Genomic DNA, 21,721 nt, shown 5'->3' with positions numbered 1-21,721 from the left:
CTTATACAAATTGTTCTGTGATTGGTTACATTTTTCACAGTTTGTCAGCATTCTCATTATTTCCATTCTGTTTGTTCCATTTCCATTAATCTAGCTTCCCTGCCCTTCCTTACCATCTCATCTTTGCTTTAGGGTAAATGTTGACCATTATAGTTGATTATTTAAGGGAGCACAGTACTCACGGGTGATATATTGTTTATTTTATAAGCTGTTTTGATTTTTAAGGTGAAAATATTTTGGTCCAAAGAAATAAGGGACTTTCCAAAGTTCTGTAGCAAATTAGTGGCAGAGCCAGAATCAGAACTTGTTTTCTGCCTCCAGGTTCAGTACTCTTCCTATTATACATTATGATGATAATTTGTGTGACAGTCTAAGTCCTGCCTGATAGCCCAGATATTTTAAGTAATGTTCTATTTATAATTCTAATACAGCAAAAACAGTCTGACAGCCTCCTAAAGCTGTAAGAGGATTTGTAGACTTGTTAGATTTGTGTTTTATTATCTTTTTTTTAACAGGAATAAGAGTATTGAAGTAGCCTGAAGACAAGCAACAGGCAGAAGGGAAAGCCAGGAAATTGAAGCCAAATTGAATTCTTCCCTTTTCCTTTTTTAGGTTCCTTTAAAACCGGGTAGAAGTCTTATGGATTGGATTCGACTGACCAAAAGTGGAAAGGACCTAACAGGATTGAAAGGAAGGTTAATTGATGTAACTGAAGAAGAACTTAAAAAACACAACAAAAAAGATGATTGTTGGATATGCATAAGAGGTAGGTGGTATTTCTTATGTACTTCAAAAAATAATCGGTTTCACTTTCAAACTATAATGCTGTATAATTCCTTGATTATGTTATTTGGTGATATGGCTCACAATTAAACAGAAATGTGCCTTTTACTGGACAGTAAATGATAAAATTCTGACTTTGGACAGTATTTATTCCTTAATAGTTTACATTGTGATTCAGAAAACAGCGAACTTCTGAAATGAGATTTTTTTTTTCCTAGCATCCCTATACTGAATTCTCTTTGAAAGGAAACAGATATTGGCCAATTTAATGCCAAAGTAGTTAAGTAACATCCAGTTTATATTGAGTAACTTCCCACCTCAGTGCCTTGTAACAAAATTCTGTCAGGAAAAAAAAATATTTCTGAGAATCTGTAGTAAATCAGAAAACCCTGCATTAAAGATTCTTTCCTAAGAACCTTCATTCACACTTGCAGAAGTTTTTATTGTTATTTATTGAATATGTCTTAGCAAGAGTAGTTACCTGATTTTTCCAGCATGCAGTAAATTAGAGGCCCCAAACTAGAAATGGGTATATTGGAAGGAGAGAGCAGAGTGATAGGAGGGTAGATAATAAAAGCAGACATCATGCTAACCAATAACCTGCCATCTTGGAGGGGAGCAAAAATCATGAAGAGTATAGAACTATACAGTGGGCATCCATAGTGATGCCCTTGAGTCATCCAGACATGGTTAAGTATGACCACTATTTTCTATCTAAAGAGAGACAGAAGTGTGTCCTTTATTGCTCAAAGCCACCTCGCCTCTCTGGCTAAGTGTTGTCTGCTAGACTGGGTAAACTGGAGGTCAGTTTCCTGGGAGCGTCCCTCAGCTGGCCTAGGCTACAGGCATGTCGAGTTCTGTTTCTACAGTAGAAAGCCACTTCTCAAGAAAATTCACTTATGTGAACTTTTCGTTTCCTGGTGATATTAGATAAATGAAGCACTATAATACAGTAGTACTTTATTGTTTATTTGATGTATTCATGGGGACTGGGTTGCTGTGTTTGAAAAGTAATATACATACTTCTCCCAGTTAAATATCTCTTTCAATAATCTGAATGTATGGTACCTCTTCTGATAAGGTCGTGATTTAAACATAGCTTTTTAAAAAAGTTTCTGTTGGGAAATGTTGTTCTACTCTATCAATAATAAAGCTTTTTCGCGTTTTGCAAAACTAACAGTCTTTTTTTTGGACAGAATTTGGGTTTTTGATTTTGTCAAGAAACACTCATTCAGTTTAGGCCCTGCACTTCGAGCTTCTACTCTAGTAGGTTGGACAAGCCTGAATGAAGGCTTGTTAGACAAAACAAGGCTGAATGAAGACTTTGTGCCATAGGAGGACTACAAAGAAAGTGATACCAGATTGAAGCGAGGCAGACACGGGGGCTAGGAAAATCAGGGATGCCTGGTGGTGCAGTGGTTAAGAGCTTCACTGCTAACAAAAGGTCAGCAATTCGAATACACCAGCCACTGCTTGGAAACCCTATAGGGCAGTTCTACTCTGTCTTAATAGGGTTGCTGTAAGTTGGAATTGATTCTACAGCAACAGGTTTGGTTTTGATTTGTTTTTTGTGGTGGAAATCAGCCTTGAAGCACTGGACAGGCTGTCAACAGGAAATGATGAGGGAGTATATCCAAGTGGAGGGAAGGGCCAAAACAAAGGTGCAGACACAGAGAAACTTGAGGTATGTTCTGGAGCTTAGGCTACTGGCTGCAGAATTATAAGAAAGAAGACTGGAAAGGCAGGCTAGGTCAGATTGTGGAGGATCTTGAAAGCCAGAGTGAGGGAAAGGTGTTCTTAATTTAAGTGGCGTCGTGAACTACTGGAGAGATTTGAATGTAGGCACAGTGTGAGCAGAGTATACCTTGGAGAGATTAATTTGTGAATTGAAATGGGACAAGGAAAGCATTTAACTCATTACAGTAGTACATACAGATGGTAATAGGAGCTGAACCAGGATATTGACAAAGACAATGGATAGTAGGATGAGTGTGAGATGAACAGCGTACTGGCAATTTGTAACATGTCCCCAGATGGAAATCAAAGAAAGCACATGACTAAATGTAGTTGTCTTTTTCTTCTTAGCAGTCTTAATTTAAAGTATCTCCGATAGCACCTTCAAGGAGGAATGTATGCTGACTTTAGCTTTGAATGTCAGAGATCTGTTTCGACCTAAGTTTTAATCAAAGCTGTACTACAGGGACGCATGGTGTCATTTTTTTTCTTTTGTTAAATATTGAATTCTTCATTTTCTAACAGTTGCTCCATTTTTAGATCAGGTCTAAATTCAGCTGATAAGGTTGAGGCAGAAAAATGAATTTCTTCAAGAAACCTTAGAAAATGTACAATTTGATGTGGTTTTTAAATATAATATTTTGGGGACTACTTTCTTTTTTGAGTATGTAGCAGCAGTTCTGCATCATCTTCAAATGTGCTGAACCTGGTCACATTCCTAACAGTGGTGATGTGGAAAGAGCACTTGGCTGGCAGCAGGCACTCTCTGAACCTCAGCTCTCTCCACAGTAAAATGTGGGTATTGGCCTGCAGTGATCTCTAGGGCAGATACATGGAGTCCCTAGTTTGTTTATTTTAGTCTCACCATTTTCTGTAACGTATGTAATGATTGTAATGCATAAGAATAATTATCTGGAAATTTGAGAGAATGGGGGGTACTGCTTTGTCAGAAATCTTGTTGAATTTAACATTAATTCATGCTTTTGTAGTTTTCTCCCTTATTGCTGTCTATCTTTCTCTCAGGAACTAAAGGTGATTTACAAGTACGTGAAGCTTTGAGCAAACGTGTACATCACTTGTCTGTGAGACCTCTGTATAGCTTAAATCAGACTTTGTTTTTATTGTGGTATGATATGTTTTATGGAAGTATGTAGCCAGTGTTAATAATGATGATTGATTTACGCTTAATTACTTGGAAGACTGTAGAGTAGGCTGTCAGGAAGGGAAGATCGTGAACAGGTTGGAATCCTGTAGGCATAGATTAAATCTGTTGTCCACGGGCAGAATTTCTTCTCTCTGCTAGGAAGGCCTTAGCCTTGCTTTTAAGGCCTCCCAACTGATTATGTCAGGCTCACTCAAGGTAGTCTTCCTTACTTATAGTCAACTGATTAGGGACTTTATGTTTGCTTTGCTTTGCAGCAGCACCTCCATTAGTGTTTGATTGAATAACTGGGAACTGTAGCCTAGCCAAGTTGACACATTAAAAAAAAAAAAAAGCCACCACAGGGAGTATTCCCTCCTCTTTTTTTCTGGAAGAGCTTTTGTAAAACTGTTCCCCTTTCCTATCTTAGATGTTTGCTAGAATTTATCTGTGAGGTCATGAATTTTCTTTGTGGGGAATTTTTTTTTTAATTGCACTTTAGATGAAGGTTTATGGAGAAAATTAGTTTCTCATTAAACAATACACAAATTGTTTTGTGACATTGGTTGCCAACCCCACGATGTGTCAGCACTCTCCCCTTCTCAACCTTGAGTTCCCCATTTCCATTCGTCCAGCTTTCCTGCCCCTTCTGCCTTCTTGTCCTTGCCCTGAGCTGATGTGCCCATTTAGTCTCATATACATGGTTGAGCTACATGTATTATTGTTTGTTTTATGGCCTATGTAATCTTTGGCTGAAGGGTGAACCTCAGGAGTAACTTTAGTACTGAGTTAAAAGGGAATCCGGGGGCCATACTCTCAGGGTTTCTCCAGTCTCTGTCAGACCAGTAAGTCCAGTCTTTTTTTTTTCAATTGTACTTTAGATGAAGGTTTACAGAATAAACTAGCTTCTCATTAAACAATTAGTACACGTATTGTTTTGTGACATTGGTTACCAACTCCACGACATGTCAACACTCTCCCCCTCTCAACCTTGGGTTCCCTATTATCAGCTTTCCTGTTGCCTCCTGCCTGCTCATCCTTGCCCTTGGGCTCGTGTGCCCATTTAGTCTCATTTTGTTCTATGGGCATGTCTAATCTTTGGCTGAAAGGTGAACCTCAGGAGTGACTTCATTACTGAGCTAAAAGGGTGTCTCGGAGCCATACTCTCAAGGTTTCTCCAGTCTCTGTTAGACCAGTAAGTCTGATGTTTTTTGTAAGTTAGAATTTTGTTCCAAATTTTTCTCCATCTCTGTCTGGGACCTTCTTTTGTGATCCCTGTCAGAGCAGTCGGTGGTGGTGGCCGAGCATGATCTAGTTGTGCTGGACTCAGTCTGATGGAGGCTGTGGTAGTTGTGGTCCATTAGTCCTTTGGAGTAGTCTTCCCCTTGTGTCTTTGGTTTTCTTCATTCTCTCTTGTTCCAGATGGGGTGGGACCAACAGAGTATCTTAGATGGCCACTCAGAAGTTTTTAAGACCCCAGACGCTACTCAGCAAAGTAGGGTGTAGAACATTTTCTTTATAAACCATGTTATGCCAGTTGAGCTAGATGTCCCCGAGACCGTGGTTCCCCAGCCCTCAGCCCAGTAATTCGGTCCTTCAGGGAGTTTGGGTGTGTCTATGAAACTTCTATGACTTTGCCTTGGTCAAGTTGTACAGACTTCCCCAGTATTGTGTACTGCCTTAACCCTTCACCAGAGTTACCACTTATCTATTGTCTATTTAGTGTTTTTCCCTCCCTGCCCCTCCCCTCCATTGTAACCATCAAAGATTGTTTCTTTCTGTGTGCAAACCTTTTCATGAGTTTTTATAGTAATGGCCTTATACAGTATTTGTCCTTTTGTGATTGACTTATTTCACTCAGCATAACACCCTCCAGATTTATCCATGTTGTGAGATGTTGCGCAGATTCATTGTTGTTCTTTTGGGGAAATTTTGGTTACAAATTCAATTTTTAAGAGGCATATAGGGCTATTCAAATTTTCTATTCTTCTTGTGTCAGTTTTTACCAGTTGTGTTTTCAGTGAATTTATTTTGTCTAAGTTGTTGAATATGTTGGCATAAAGTTGTTTATAATATTCTCTTGTTATCTGTTTAATTTAGGTTTTGTAGTACTCTTTCTTCTCTGTTTGTTGCATCAGAAAGACATACTCGTTTCAAAGACATCCTTCTTTCTAAGACATTCCTTTTCTAAAGCTAGTCCCTTGATGCTCTTGTGAGCCGTCACTAGCTTCCTCTGTAACCTTGAATCATTGCTTGTATTACGTTCTTTTACATCCTCTGTTTTTTCTTTCTTTCTTTATCTTCCAGTAAATATAAAAAGATCCGTTCATTGGGAAGACTGCATATGCCTGATAACAAAGCTTCAAAATACATGAAACGAACATTAATAAAATTGAAGGATGAAGTAAAAGTCCACCGTCACAGTTGGATATTTTAACATCCTCTCTCAGCAATTAATAGAACTAGATAAAAATCAGTGGATGTAAGATAATGAAAATAACATGCAGTTTCTTTACTGAACACAAGATGGCAAAGTAGCCACGATACTTACACAGATGGACCTTTGTAATGCAGTTAAATACACCATGATTTTACTGTGTGAACGTACCTTTTTCCTTCATTTGTTAAGTAGCGTCTACAAAATAAACAGTGGTAAATAGTTGAAATAAGTCGGAATATTGTGGTATTGTGAAACAGTACCTGATAAATACATGATAGGCATTACATTTTTGTTGAATGGATATAGAATGGGGACTTGGAGTTAAATCTGTTTTTGAATTTTAAAAGAAAAATTATTTTTTGATCTGATTATAAAATTATTACTTTTACTTATAGCAGTTGTCTCAGAATCCCTTTATTCTTAAAATTTATTGAATACCCCAAACATCTTTTGTTTGTTATAGTTATATCTATGTTAATATTTACCTTTTAGAAATTTAAATTGAGTTTAAAAGAAAAGTTTTAAATTAATTTAAAAATAATAAACTACTATGTATTATCTTAAATAACCCTCATATACTGCCGGAAAGAACGAGCAGTTCCTGACAAGGTTAAACATAGGTTACCATATGTCTCAGCAGTTTCACTCCTAGCTATGTACCCAAGAGAAATGAAAACATGTCCACACAAAAACCTGTACATTCATGTTCATAGCAGCATTATTTGTAATAACCAAATGGTGGGAAAAACTCAAATGTCCATTAATGGAGGAATGGATAAACAAAATGTGGTATAAAGCCAAACACAAAATGCCACATAATGTATGATTCCATTTATATGAAATATCTAGAATTGGCAAATGTATAAGGAGCCCTGGTGGTGCAGTGGTTAAGCACTTGGCTGCTAAATGAAAGGTTGGAGATTCAAAACTTCCACTGGCTCCGTGGGAGAAAAGACCTGCCTGCTCGCATAAAGATTACAGCCTGGAAACCCTATGGGACAGTTCTACTCGGCCCTAATAGTGTCTCTGTGAGTCGGAATCGACTCCATGGTACACAACAACAACCACAATAGAGACGGAAAGTAGGATTAGTGGTTGTCTAGGGCTGGGGGTGGGGAATGAGACTGGGAAGTGACTGCTAATGGGTGCAAGGTTTCTTTTTGGTATGATGAAAGTGTTCTAAAATTGATTATGCTGATAGTTGTAAAACTATAGTTTTCTACAGTGAAATTCTTCAAGTTGTACAACCATTCTCGCTAATCCTTTTTCACATTATTCCACCACCATTAACATATACTCAATGTACCCTAAGCAAAATCTCCTCTTTCCCTCTCCCTCTCATTCCTGGTAACCACTAATTTTTTTTCTTTGTGGTTTAAGTGAAAGTTTACAGTTCAGATTAGTTTCTCATACAAAAATTTATACACACATTGTTATGTGACTCTAGTTGCTCTCCCTATAATGTGACAGCACACTCCTCCTTTCCATTCCGAATTTCCTGTGTCCATTCAACCAGCTCCTGTCCGTTTTTGCCTTCTCATTGTTCTTTATTTTTTTGTAGTATTCCATCGTATGAATATACCGTGATCTGTTTATCTGTTCGTCCATTGATGGGCACCTAAGTTGTTTCCATCTTTTTGCTATTGTGAACAGTGCTTCAGTGAACATTTGTGTGACGGCTCTTATTTCTCTAGGATATATCCCAAGGAGTAGGAATGCTGGATCATATGGTCCTTCTATTTCTAGCTTTTTAAAGAAGCACCAAATTGATTTTCGAAGTGGTTGTACTATTTTACATTCCCACCATCAGTGTATAAGTGTTCCAGTCTCTCCACAACCTCTCCAACCTTTATTATTTTGTGTTTTTTGGATTAATGCTAGCCTTGTTGGGATGAGATGGTAGCTCATTGTAGTTTTGATTTGCATTTCTCTAATGGCTAATGATCATGAGGATTTCCTCATGTATCTTTTAGCCACCTGAATGTCTTCTTTGGTGAAGTGTCTGTTCATATCCTTTGCCCATTTTTTATTGGGTTATTGTAACCACTGATTTTTGGTTTCTATGTATTTGCTTGTTTCATATGAGTGAGATCATTCAGTATTTGTTCTTTTGTGACTGACTTATTTCACTCAGCATGATGTTTTTTAGGTTCATCCATGTTGTATCATGTATGAGGACTTCATTTCTCTTTATGGCTGAGTAACATTCCACGGTATGTATATACCACATTTTGTTTACCCATTCATGAGTTGATGGGCATTTTGTTTGTTTCCACCATTTGACTGTTGTGAAAAGTACTGCAGTGAACATTGGTGTACGTTTGTCTGTTTGTATAGCTGCTTTCGGGTCTTTTAGGTATATACCTTAGAGTGGAATTGCTGGGTCCTGGGATAATCCTTAGTGCAGGACCGGGCAGTGTTTCTTTCTGTCATACGTAGGGTTGCTCTGAGTTGGAAGTGACTCAGTGGTACCTAACAACAACCACAACATGGTAATTCTACATTCGGCTTTTTGTGGAACTGCCAAACTTTTTCACAGCGGCTGTACCAAAATGGTTTATACTCTTTCAATGTCATTAGTGACAAGAATCTGATAAGAGGAGTTACTTTTCCTGCTAACTTTAGTCAAAGTCAATTTTAGGTAATAGATTGAATTCTGTCCCCCAAAAATGTGTATCAACTTGAGTAGGCAATGATTCTCAGTATTGTGTGATTGTCCACCATTTTGTCATCTGATGTGATTTTTCTGTGTATTGTAAATCGTACCTCTATGATATTAACGAGGCAGGATTAGAGGCAGTTATGTTAATGAGGCAGGGCTCAATCTACAAGATTAGGTTGTATGTTGATTCAGTGTCTTTTGAGATATAAGAGAGGGAAGTGAGCAGAGAGAAGAGGGACCTCATACTACCACGAAAGACGAGTTGGGAGCCAGTGCATCCTTTGGATCCAGGGCTCCTGCCCTGAAGCTCCTAGACCTGGGGAAGATTGATGACACGGACCTTCCCCCAGAGCCAACAAAGAGAGAAAGCCTTCCCCTGGAGCTGGCACCCTGAATTTGGACTTCTAGCCTCCTAAACTGTGAGAGAATAAACTTCTGTTTGTTAAAGCATCCATCTGTGATATTTCTGTTATAGGAGCACTAGATAACTAAGACAGTAACTATGTTTTGTCTGGTTTCTACTGACACTGATTTCCCTATGTAGATGGAAATCTTAGAAATAGGAATCTCAAGCTGGGAAAATGTGGGCACTCCCTTTCCTGTTGCTGTTTGTAAGGATTCAGAGCAATTTCGGCAGTTGTACCACTCCTGGTTTTCCTCCCTGCCCTGGTTGCCAGCCCCAGGAGAGGGTGGAGGTGGATTAGGGCATCTCCCACCCATTTCTGCCCACTGATAATATGTTTAATGTGAAAATACTTCCCATCTTTTCCTTATTTTCCCTTAAAAAATTACCATAAACATTTTCCCTTGACAGTAAATAGTCTTCTAAGTTTTATGGTGAGGTAGTATTCATTCATGTGAATGGGTCTGAATTTTCACTTTTACCGCCAACAATCTATGTGCTCTTTGAACAGACACTCCTGAGCCTCCATTTTCCTATATATAAGAATGGGGTTGATAATAACTATTTTCCAGGATTGTTAGGATTTAATGATATCACATTTATGAAGAAACAGATTACGTAGTATAATAGTCTTCAGTAAATCTTAGTTTTCATTTTTCCCATTGTGCAACAACCCGTCAGCATAATTTAAGGATTTATTTAATGTTTTGATCCCTGAGTAAAAAAAAAATATTTGTGCAAGTTTTATATCTCTGTACCATAAAAATCCATTTGATGTGATGTGTGCATTATCATTATAGATGTAAAATTTCAGGTCTTCAGTCAGAGACAGTAACGTCAAACCTATGGCTATCCAGCTACTATTAAAGGCCTAAAAATTGTCTTGGTAGTTGACCCTGCACCTTATGGAGATAACATCATATGGGAGATACCACAAACACAAGGTTTAAGCTTCTAAGTTACTTTAGGGGCCCAGCAGAGATGATTAAAATTCAGACTATATAGCCTGTTCTCCTGCCTTGCTAATTAAGAGTGTGATCCACATTGGTAGGAGCTTGTTAGAAATGCAGAATCTTGGGTCCCATCCCAGGCCTATTGAAACAGAATCTGCATTTTAAGAAACTATTCTAAGGGACACACTATTAATTTATTTGTCTTGGTAGTTTAAGTTCATCTTTTTATAAGTTAGAATATCAGAAAACCACATGCAAGGTCCTTGTTAGCTTTCTTACAGCAAGTACATCATTGTTTTATGATTTACTAATTTGCCCTTGGCACATACCTGTGGGGAAAGTGGGAATGTACTCATGAAGAATGTTTCTGTACATTGTTAAATTATCCTATCTATTATGTGATCAGTGTCCCCTATATAAGGACATAATTCTTTACACTATCGGGAAAGTTTCTCCTTTTTAAAGAACTAACAAGTCTTTGGGAAAAAAAAAAAAAATTTAAATCAGATAGTCAGCTATTATTAGTGTCTCTTTTGGCCTTGGCATCTAGGAAGTTCAGGACTACATTTAATGCTCAATCACAATAATACTGTTTAGCTGGCTTAGGCAACTGGTATATTTTCTTCTACATATATTGATTTTTAAAAATTTTATAGTTTTATACAAAGTTAAAGGTAAATATTTTATTGTAAGTCTTTATCAGTAGCAGTTGGGGGTTTAAATTATAAATGAATGTAAAAGTTATACATGAAAAACTATAGATGGTGTTTGCCAAGATGGAAAAAGATCTGTGTGTGTAAAATGGGAACTTTAGTTTTCAGGTATAAAAAAGGAATTGATCCTTGAACTAAGCTTTTAAAACAATGGTAAGCTCCTAGACACTGAAATGTCGAAGCAGATGCTGGATGACACTCTCTCCATCGATACTGTGAAGGTGAATCCTGCACTGGATGAAAGGCCACGCTAAATTTAAATTGCTTTGTGAATTCTCCCCATTCTTAAGTTTTTATCATTCTGTGACTGAATTGACAGTATAAGTTTCTGGCAATAAAAAATACTAAGTGGTAATTTTAAAAGGGTAATTTTCTTCTAAAAACTCATTTGAGAGCCCAGAGTTCTAGACATATAACACAAAAGAGAAGATTTAATGTGAAAAATATTAGAACAACTACTACTAGTACATTTTGTAAAGAAACTATGTAGCTGTTGTTCTGAATGTGTACTTTCAGTTGTACCGCAGCCGCTAGAGTGAATTAGCTGTAAAGTGTATCCCTAAATATTGCTAGGGCATTTAAAAAATGATTTCTTTAGAAATGTGAGTATATCTTCCTCATACAAATGCTGTATTTTAGTTTTAGTAAGTTGCTTTTTCTAACAGTACTCAGTCTTTTTCTTGTGCCTACTCCAAGTTAGAGTTTAAAAAACAAAAATAAATTTTCAACATAAAAAAAGATACATATGTGTGTGTGTGTGTGTGTGTGTGTGTGTGTGTGTGTATATATATGTATGTAGGTGTCTGTGTGTGTATGGAGCCCTGATAGTGCATTGGTTAATCACTCTGCTGCTAACCGAAAGGTCGGTGGTTTGAACCCACCGGTAGCTCCACGGTAGAAAGATGTGGCAGTCTGCTGCTGTTAAGATTACAGCCTTGGAAACCCAGTGGGGCAGTTCCACTCTCTCCTGTAGGGTCGCTGTGAGGCAGAGTCGACTCAGTGGCTGTGGGTTTATAGTAAAACCTGTGAAAGATGGAACCTCTCAGAGAAGGAAAACTCAAATGTTTTCCACTAAAACGAGCAATGAAAAAGTGGTAAGACTGTGCTCTGTCAAAGGCAGAAAACTTGAGAGACCTGGAAAAACAAGGCAGTGCCATCAAGTTCCGGCTCTCACAGGTTTCACTGTGACATATATATATATATATATATATCTCCCCAGCCTAAATCCCCCTCTGCCACTGAAGGTCATCCATGTAATTGATCTAAAAGCTGTAAGAGGACCTTGGTCACAGCCCAGTTTTTACACCATTCAGGTTCAGGATTGGTGTCTCCATGAATCTATTCCTGCCCATTTTTCTTCTTAATGTATTAATAGACTACCATCAAATTGAGATTAGGTCTGTTCATAAATATTATTTATTTCTACTTAATGGGCAATCAGGTGCTCATATCTGCCATACCTGAGCAGTTGGAGATGTAGGAAGAAGTTAATAAAATTGTATTGCTGCAAAATTCGGAAGATTGCAAATTTAGTTTCTAAAGTTCTAGGGGTAAGAACTCATAGGAGGCTAGAACTTTGCACATGTGAGATGAGCTTTCTAAAAGCCATATGTAGTACAATGGGATATAATAAAGCATGAAAGAAAAGTATAAAGTCAAGATCTTTCAATTTTTCTTCTGCTGCGTTCAGGGGTCCAAATTTTAGGAAATGCTTTTGAAAGAGAGAGAAGGAAGGTAATAGGAGGGAGAGAAAGAGGGAAGAAAGAGTCTCAAGATCAGAGGAAATGCACCAGATGCCTTTTGGGGTTGGGTTTAAATTCTATAACTCAAAAATTACTGACACCACCAAGTGTGGTTGGATCTAACCTATCTTGGACAGGGGAGCTATCAACAATCTTAATTACTTGTGGTGAGTGTAGTGAGGATGGGAAGTTCTTCAGATTCACAGACTGGTCCTAGTCTTATTGTAAAGGAGGGTAAGATTATGAGAGGATAATGTCCAATCTAAAGGACTAAGGGATAGCAAAGAACACAGTTGGTATGTTCCAGGCTTTAAATATTGATCAAGGATAGCTGTTCAAGTTGTGTGTTTTTCTTTCAGCCTATTTTTTTGGAACATAAGAAATTCTATCATAGAAGGTTGTATGGTAGTGTGTTGTAGATTTTCTGTTCTTAAACGCTAGAACTCTAGCTTGATGGCAGAGAAAGTTTGGGACTGTTTGTTTAGAAGCTATCCTCTGTCTTAAAAAGTCTGTCGGGAATAATTCCGATCCTAATCAGTACCTCTGACATTTGTGATCAGTGAATTTTGAAGCATTAAAATTCCTTCTAAATTTGGTGGGTAGGCAAAAGGAGGGGATTCAGTTTTGTTTTTTTGTTTGTTTTTTTTGGGTGTGTGTGTGTTTTCAGACTTGTTTGGAATACTGGTATAAGAGAAATTCTGTGAACTTCCATTTGTGCCTGCCTTTATGAGAGTTTATAATGAAATTCATACTGCTTGGTTATTTTCTAAAGTTAAACTGGTAGAGAGATTGCAGTACCCTTCATGGGTCTGACATTCAATGTCTTCTTGCCCTCCAACATTATGAAATAGAATGAACATTTTAAGTTACCTAAATTCATGGAAGTTGTTATATGAAAAACGGAGAGTCCTGGGTATAAGAACTCTCACTGTATGCTTGAGCTGTTTTTTAGGGCTAGATTTGTCTACTATCTAGTTTTCAAGTAAAAGATTAAAAAGCAACTCACTTCTTTGGGAATGTTGTCTATTGAGATATTCTGTTGTATTTGGCATTTCCTATTCCTCATTTTTAAAAGATAAAAATAAAGTATACTTAAAATTATGAATAGATGAAATAAAAATATTTTGGCAGGCAAAAGTATTATTAAGATCTAAATAATAATCTATGTTCCTTAGGTAACTGCAGAGAATAATTGGGTTTTCTTCACAAAGCAGTCCTAAGTGGTCTAGTCATCATTGCTCAGCCTTTGCTGAGATGGTCAGACAGATACATGTGAACTCAATTTTTTTTTTTTTTCCATCACATTCTCTTACTAGAACAGTAGAGGATAACTGAGTGGAAATTTATTGCTGAGTGCTGTGTGTGTATATTTTAAAAATTATATACACAGTGTTTCATCATTTCTTTGTGTTGGGAGGCAATTTTCTATGGGTCTTTCACATTTCTTTACATTTTGCAAGCAGAAGCACTGACTGCCATTTTTCTGGACTGTATTTTCAAGGATGTTTGTATAACAACCAATCTTGGATGATAGAGATAGTTTCTTCCTTCTGAACAAAGGACAGGTTTGCTTGCTGCCAATTATAAAATATTTGGGTTTCCTGAGCTCAGGCTTCCTCTCCTTCAGTGCAGCCCATTCAGTGTACTGGTATTACCAGACCCTCTTCACATAGCTCTGGGGAAGTTGGGGTTCAGGGAACTGATGCAAATGCTGATGTTCTAGCTACTGCTATTGCTGTAAGCAATACACTGTTCCTTGTCTTTGACCTAGCAGTCTCATGTCTTCTGCCTGTAACAATGAAATTGTGGCAGGTTAACTTGTTAGCTTGCAAGTGTGGTAAAATCTCAGAACCTTTACAGTTCTTGATTCTTCAAAATAATAATGATTGTTAAATAGATTGTATTTGGAAAGATTTTTTGGAACTTACATAGTTTTTACAGTTTTAAGACGTTGATTTAGGATATTACTTCTTCTTGCTTTGATATAGGGTTTGTTTATAATGTCAGTCCATATATGGAGTATCATCCTGGTGGAGAAGATGAATTAATGAGAGCAGCAGGATCAGATGGCACTGACCTTTTTGATCAGGTAAGATGCTGGAAGTGTTATAATGGGAGAATACTCTTAGGTTTAGCAATGTGACATTTGTAGAAAGAAAGAAAATAGTTGCATAAACTTCAGATATATTGACTAGAATTTTGCATAGTAGAAAGAAGTAGCAGCTGTTCATTTAACTTGCCTTTGAATTATTTGATTAAAAATTTAGAGAGAGTTTTAACCCTGTGTCTAGGAGTCTAATCTTAAGTATTTGCTGCCTCCTCTTCTGTCAGGTGTTTACTTGGTTTTCACTGATGTTGATAATGGTAATGATTGACTTACGGAAGACAGTGAAGACTAGAGGAAAGAACTGTAGGATCTGTAACTTACTGGATCACTTTAACAAGTCACTTAGCTTCTTCACTCTTTGTCTTTCCTCATTTGAAGATTTTTATATACTCAGCCTACCTTACTGCTCTGAACATATGCCATGTAGAAAGTTAGATGAGACTGATTACTAATTAGAAAAATGTTTTTTTTCTGCGAGTGATAGCAGAGATTCTGCATGGATGTCTCAAAAGATATTTGTTAGTCACATTTTTTCTAATTTTTACTAAAAACAAGCAGTAGCTCTTAATTATTTACATGTCATACAGAATATGCGAATTACTATCAATTTGTTAAACTATTGTTTTGAGACAATATTCTTTAGAAGAATAGATATTTGCCTTTGTCTCACATATGGTTAACTGTATTATAGTAATATACTTTCATCATTTGAGATACTTGAATCAGATTTGGTTATTTTTATAGTTGTGTCCTGACCAAATATAATCTGATTTCTGTTCTTCCTACCTTGTCATCCATTTTAGGATCTATTTTTTGACCAGGTTGCCAGAAATGTAATCTGTATTATATTTAAATGTTCTTCACTTACATGGCAAAATCCCATGTGTTAGTATTCTTTCTGAGTTGGAAAAGAGCCATGTTTGCCCATTGGTCTTAATAGCACTCTCCGTGGGAGATTCTTTTTGCTGTTTTAAGACAAGTTTCCATTGTCATTTGGTATTTGTTACTATCTAGCAATTCAAGGCAAATAGAAAAATTTGAGAGAGTTTGCCTAAGAACTTCTTTGTGGTACTTTTCTATCTGCCCCATAACCTCCTGATGCTAAATGTACTGTTCCACAAGAATTTCTAGTCAGATCTAGTCTTATTTATATTCCTCAATGTTAGGAGGTTATAAGGATCTTATCTAGGAAAGTTTTTATTTCGTTGTTTTGGGGAAATCACAAAAACTGCTATATTGTTAAGTTCTTTGGAGATTTAAGCAATACTTTAGTTGACAGACTGCTGCTTCCCCCTTGGCTTTAATAAGGCCAGTGATGTTTAAATTATTTATGACTTTCACCACAGAAGTAAACAACTTTATATTCTAGAAACTACAGTGAAGCTTCTTGCATTCTTAAATATCTAAGGATTTCTTGATGCCTAGTATTTGAGTTGTACAAAGAATATTAAGTAATCTTTTTATTGTCATGTCTGTGTCTCCTGTTTAGACTTCACTCCTGTCCTCCAGTCTGGCATTTCCAAACACCTGATGGACAATTTGATAACCTGTTGGAGCTTCAGCTCCCTGGGCCCTCAAATAATATCAGCCAATCCTCTTGCCTCCTCCTTCCCCCCGTATTCCCTGTTTCTGGTAATGTGGACTTGAAATGACTGAGTAGTCTTTGCCTTCTCTCACTGGTGCCCCAGTATCCACTCAGGGACTGAGTTGTGTGGATTCTGTCTTCAAACATTAGACCCTTTTTCTCCATTCGCACTGCCTTAGGTCCAAGTCATCCTCATCTTCTCTAGCCTCAGTATTTAAATCTGTCCTGATGGCTTTACCTTCAGTACCAGTTTGCAAAACACGTGGCAGCTAGGTTAGTTTTCTTAAAGTACGTTCATCTTAGCACCTTGATCTGTAACTCTGAGTGGCTCACCATTGACAGTAGAATAAATTTAAACTCTTCAGCCTGGCATTTGAAGCCCTGCAAAGGCTGTATCAGGGCAGATATTCTGAACATACATCTTCTTGCTTTGAGCAAACTGAAGTGCCTGCCATTTTTCACCAGTCTCATGATTGGCAAACTTTGTTTATCTTTGCCTCCTTGAATATCTTACTCCTTCATTTATCTGTTTAAGTTATACCCAATCCCATTGCCCCAAAGATAGTGCTTTACACATTAATGGACACTCCATAAATATGTGGTAAGCGAAATATCAATTTATATTAGTAAACGAGTTCCTGTTATATATACATATGTATTTTTTACATATTTACTATTTTTGTGTATATTTATTTACTCAGGAACATACTATGAAGATTCTGATACCACATAATATTATTTTGACCTGATTTTTTTCATTATTGTATTCCATTGAATAATATATTGTGATTTTCCTTTTCTGGTCCTTTTCTCTTGAACATTTGGGTTGATTCTAGTATTTTGCTAATATAAATAGTGCTATGATGCCCTGGTGGCACAGTGGTTAAGAGCTCAGCTGCTAACCAAAAGGTCGGCAGTTTGAATCCACCAGCTGCTCCTTGGAAACCCTATGGGGCAGTTCTGCTCTGCCCTATAGGGTCACTATAAGTTGGAATCGACTCGATGACAACAGATTTTTTTTTTTTTTATGATGAGTATCCTGGTACCTACATCCTCGTGTATGTATATGTGATATTTTCTCAGATAAATCCCTAAACTACCGAGTGAAAGAGCTGTATCTTTTAAGGCTTTTAATGTATTTTTAAAAAGTGTCCTCCAGAAAGTTTGTTTAAATTTAATTCCTGCCAGTAGTGTATGGCAACAAGTACTGTCAGTTGTCTTATTTGAAGTGACAGATTCACTCTTAATTTTCAAGACTATGTCTGTCAAATACCCAAGTCTGAATAACTATAGTTTATCACTCGTTCTTTCATGTAAAAATAGCCTTTCATGAAAAACACCCCTAGCTTAATTCTCAAAGCAAGCAGTTGTTTATGTCTCAGGGGGACCGTTGTCATACTTTATAGCAGAAGTGTTTTTGAGAATTCCCCACTTTGTCACACACAATATTAAAAAATACAGGTACTAGGGGTTGAGATTTAAGAAAATAATTTTCATTGCTTCATGAAGGATATTCTTAAGTGAAACTGGCTTTTTTTAACCCCTTTGGGTCCATAGTGGTGAAGAATACAATGATTACTAGTACAGGGCGTGTGCCACTGCCTTGATTTGTGCCAAGACACCAGCAGTTTTAACCACCAGTGCTTTTGTATCAGTGCAACTAAAAACAGTGAAAAAGGCAAACAGTACCTTAGTATCATTATGAAACTATTTTAGACCCCATGGGCACCTGAAAGGGTGTCAGGGACACCCCTAGAGTTCCACAAATGACAGTTTGAGAACACGGTTCTAAACAATGTTTATCTATACTGCCTTTCTGTCACTCCTTTGTGGTCTAATTGAATCTCCCTGGGTGGTGCAAATGGTGAAAATGTTCTGCTGCTAATCAAAAGGTTGGAGGTTTGAGTCTACCCAGAGGTAGCTCAGAAGAAAAACCTGGCAATCTATTTCCTTAAAATCAACTATTGAAACACTGTGAAGCACAGTACTCTGACACACATGGGGTCAGTGAGAGTTGGAATCTGGTTTTCAGAGCAGTTTAATAATGTTTAGTTTTGCCTGTAATAAAATTAGAATGTCCTACGGAATTAGATACATTTTGCTTTTCTGTCATTTATTTCGCATATCAGGTTCATCGTTGGGTCAATTATGAATCCATGCTGAAAGAATGCCTGGTTGGCAGAATGGCGGTTAAACCTACTCTTTCTAAAGGTAAGTGGTGCTAAACCAGCCTTGAAATTGGCTTTGATGTGTGACATACGTGCACTTTTTTAATAAATTGCTGTATTTTTCTCATTTTCACTGGTCCCCTAGTTTAGTCCCTGTAAAGGTTTTACTTCATTTTCAGTCCTGTTTTAGAATCAAATACATAATGGTTTTACCTTAAAAATTTGACCTATTTTGTAGAGAAAATTCATGGTGTGAGGAGAAAATTCATTTTGGAAGGGAAAAAACTTTACTCTTTTCATTTTTTATTAGTCACTTATTCTATTGATCTAGTTTTAAAGTTATATAAGAAGATTAGCTAGTGCACTTGGTTAGTGTTGATTTTTAGACTAGTTTTTTAGAATTTAATGTTTTGAACATTCACGTGATTCAAAAATTAAAAAAAAAAAACTGAAAATTAAACCGGGAAGTTCATCCTCCCAACCTGTCTCCCTTTTGCCTTGTACCCTCCTACTCCTTGCACCCTCCCACTTCTTGTACCCTCACATAAATAATCTCTGTTCTTATTTGAGACCACTTTTAAACTGCAACCTGTTTCTTCCCCTTACCTTCTGAGCTGGGGCCTTACAACTTGGGTGGTGTTGGATGTCCTCTCCTTATCTTTCCTAAGCTTCTTTTGTAAGAGTACCCTTTGAAAATTTTAGACATAGAAAAAGAGTAGCAGGAATACTTTCTTTAACCCTTTACTATGGAAGGAATGGGAGTTGTCTCTTTTGAGTGACCGCTAACCCTTGAAACCACATTAGGAATAAATTGGCTTGTTCATCCAGATTCTACTACTACTTAGTTCAGTGGGTTTTGTAATTCATTATTCCAAGGGAATTAAATTAGCAGTATGGAAATAGCACAGGTTAACTTGACGCCACAGTTTACTGTTTTTGTTATCTTTGGGTCGGTTTCTGTTTTTGAGCCTCAATTTCCTAATCTGTATGGTGACTCATAAGGCTAAGAATTAACACGAATGAAGTTCCTTGCACAGTGAATATAATTGATGCTCAATAAGTATTATTTCTTTTCCTTCCTACCTATTGCTACAAAACAAATAAACAATATGTATATACCAAAAGCAAATGAGTTTGAATTTCTGTGTTTGGAAGTTCTTTCAAACTAGCTTACGTTCATAAACTTATCCCTTTGTCCTCTTAATTGGCCCCTAAATTCATCAATTCGTACCAGCAGAGATACGGCTTTAGCTAAATTTCAAAAGGACTAATTTTACTTCATCTTGAATATTATTTATCTTATTTACATAATCTGTTACTAAAGGTCATGTGTTCTTCTATAATAACATTAAGGATGACTCAGAAAATATACCAGGCTTCTTAGTGTTTCTACACCACAGGAGACGTAAAATTAGTAAATGGATTTTTCTGTTTTCCCTCCTTGCCTCTCTCGAAATGAAAAACAGATAAGTCCAAAAAATGCTTGATCAAATACGACAGACATTTTAAATGAGCAGTTTACTTCACAAGGAAATCTTCAGATTAAAAAAAAAAAGATAGGTGGAAGCAGCAATCCAGAGTGATAAGCTAGTTCTGAAGCCCTCATTTCCCCAAGCACTTATATAGATACTAGGAACTTAGAGCTAGAGCTACATGGAGACCTTAATGTTCACACAGGTTACAAGAGACAAAGCAGAGAGTTGAAACTGACACCCCTGCTTATGCCTTGGACTCTTGAAAGGCTATATAGTCAGTGAAATGGGAAGACTTGAAAAAAAAAATCTGTCAAGAATGGGTAGATATTAGGGTATCTTGTCTGCCTTGGCCTTGTTTATGAGATGGTAGTGAAGAGGACAGAAAAATTTCCTCTGAGAGTATTTAACCACACTTGTACCCACATAAGAATTGGGATTAAAATATACCACCTATGTGGTCTCAGAAGCCTCAAGCCAAGAAATAAAATGGCCTCTCATTACTAGTTTCCCAGGTTACCGGGCAGATGCATATGTAAAATTTAATGGGTGAACACAGTTTCAACCTAAAGTCCTCAAAATTCCCACAAGTATAGACACTTACGAGCATTCAATAAAAAATTAGAGAACACATGAGGAAACAAATCAGCAGAAACAAATAACAGCAGAATTAGACCCTTAGGATTTTGTTATTCATATACAGAATAAAAATAATTATGTTTGAAATATTTATGTTTAGGGAAATGAGAATCAATTGATAACATGAGTTAAAAAAAACAGGAGACTGTTAAAAATAATTATGCAGAATTGAAAAAGAACCAAATAGAATTTCTAGATATGAAAACTAGAGTTGATGAAATAAAAATTCATAGCCTGAATAGTCAAATGGAGTATACACAGTAGAAGAGTTCAGTGAGCTGAAAGATAGAACAGCAGAAATTAACAAAATGGGGCACATTTTGTTCCTAGTATCTGTATGTTCCCCATTTCAGTAGACAAAAAAGATAGAAAAATATACAAGATTAATTTTGTTATATGAATTTCACCAAAATAAAAGAAATATGGAAGAGACATGGAAGACAGAGTAATATGATCTAACACTTGTAATTAGGTTTCTAGAGGCAGTAATAATGAGATTGGGGAAGGGGCAATATCTGAAGGGATGGTGGCTTGAGAGTTTTCCAAAATAGATAAAAGTCAGAAATCCTCAAGAGAAAGTTTTGCAAATCCTGAACAAGATAAATAAGAAACTGCAGATCACCAAAGACAATGAGAAGATCCAGAAACAGTCAGAGGGAGACAGATTTACTAACAAAGCAGTGATTAGTAAATTGACAGTGAATTTACTATTGTTGTTGTTAGGTGCCTCCCAGTTGGTTCTGACTCATAGCAACCGTATGCACTACAGAATGAAACACTGCCGAGTCCTGCGCCATGCTCAAAATCCATGTTATGCTTGAGCCCATCCTTGCAGCCACTGTGTCAGTCCATCTCATTGAGGTTCTTCCTCTTTTTCACTGACCCGTACTTTACTAAGCATGATGTCCTTCTCCAGGGACCGATCCCTCGTGACAACATGTCCAAAGTATGTAAGACATAGTCTCGCCATCCTTGCTTCCAAGAAGCATTCTGGTTATACTTCTTCCAAGACAGATTTGTTTGTTCTTTTGACAATCCATGGTATATTCAAGATTCTTCTACACATTTCAAAGGCGTCAGTTCTTCTTCGGTCTTGTTTATTCATTGTCCAGCTTTCACATGTATATGATGCAATTGAAAATACCATGGCTTGGGTCAGGCGCACCTTAGTCTTCAAGG

At 37.0% G+C, this 21,721-nt stretch overlaps 1 protein-coding gene across 3 annotated transcripts in view; it reads left to right on the top strand.

Annotated features, from left to right (window-relative positions):
* The window catches only part of LOC101355222 (cytochrome b5 reductase 4), an 86,064-nt gene that overhangs the window by 3,987 nt on the left and 60,356 nt on the right, over positions 1-21,721 (top strand). For all 3 annotated transcript variants that reach the window (XM_004386041.1, XM_023740366.1, XM_023740367.1), the window contains exons 2-4: positions 613-766; positions 14,560-14,660; positions 18,393-18,474. In XM_004386041.1, coding sequence (XP_004386098.1) covers positions 613-766; positions 14,560-14,660; positions 18,393-18,474 — 337 coding nt within the window. The remainder of the gene's footprint in view (positions 1-612; positions 767-14,559; positions 14,661-18,392; positions 18,475-21,721) is intronic.

The sequence above is a fragment of the Trichechus manatus genome, unplaced genomic scaffold (assembly GCF_000243295.1).
Source record: "Trichechus manatus latirostris isolate Lorelei unplaced genomic scaffold, TriManLat1.0 scaffold00154, whole genome shotgun sequence".
Lineage (NCBI taxonomy): Eukaryota > Metazoa > Chordata > Mammalia > Sirenia > Trichechidae > Trichechus > Trichechus manatus.
Note: the sequence above shows the minus strand (reverse complement) of the source record. Positions and strands in the feature narration are given on the sequence as shown.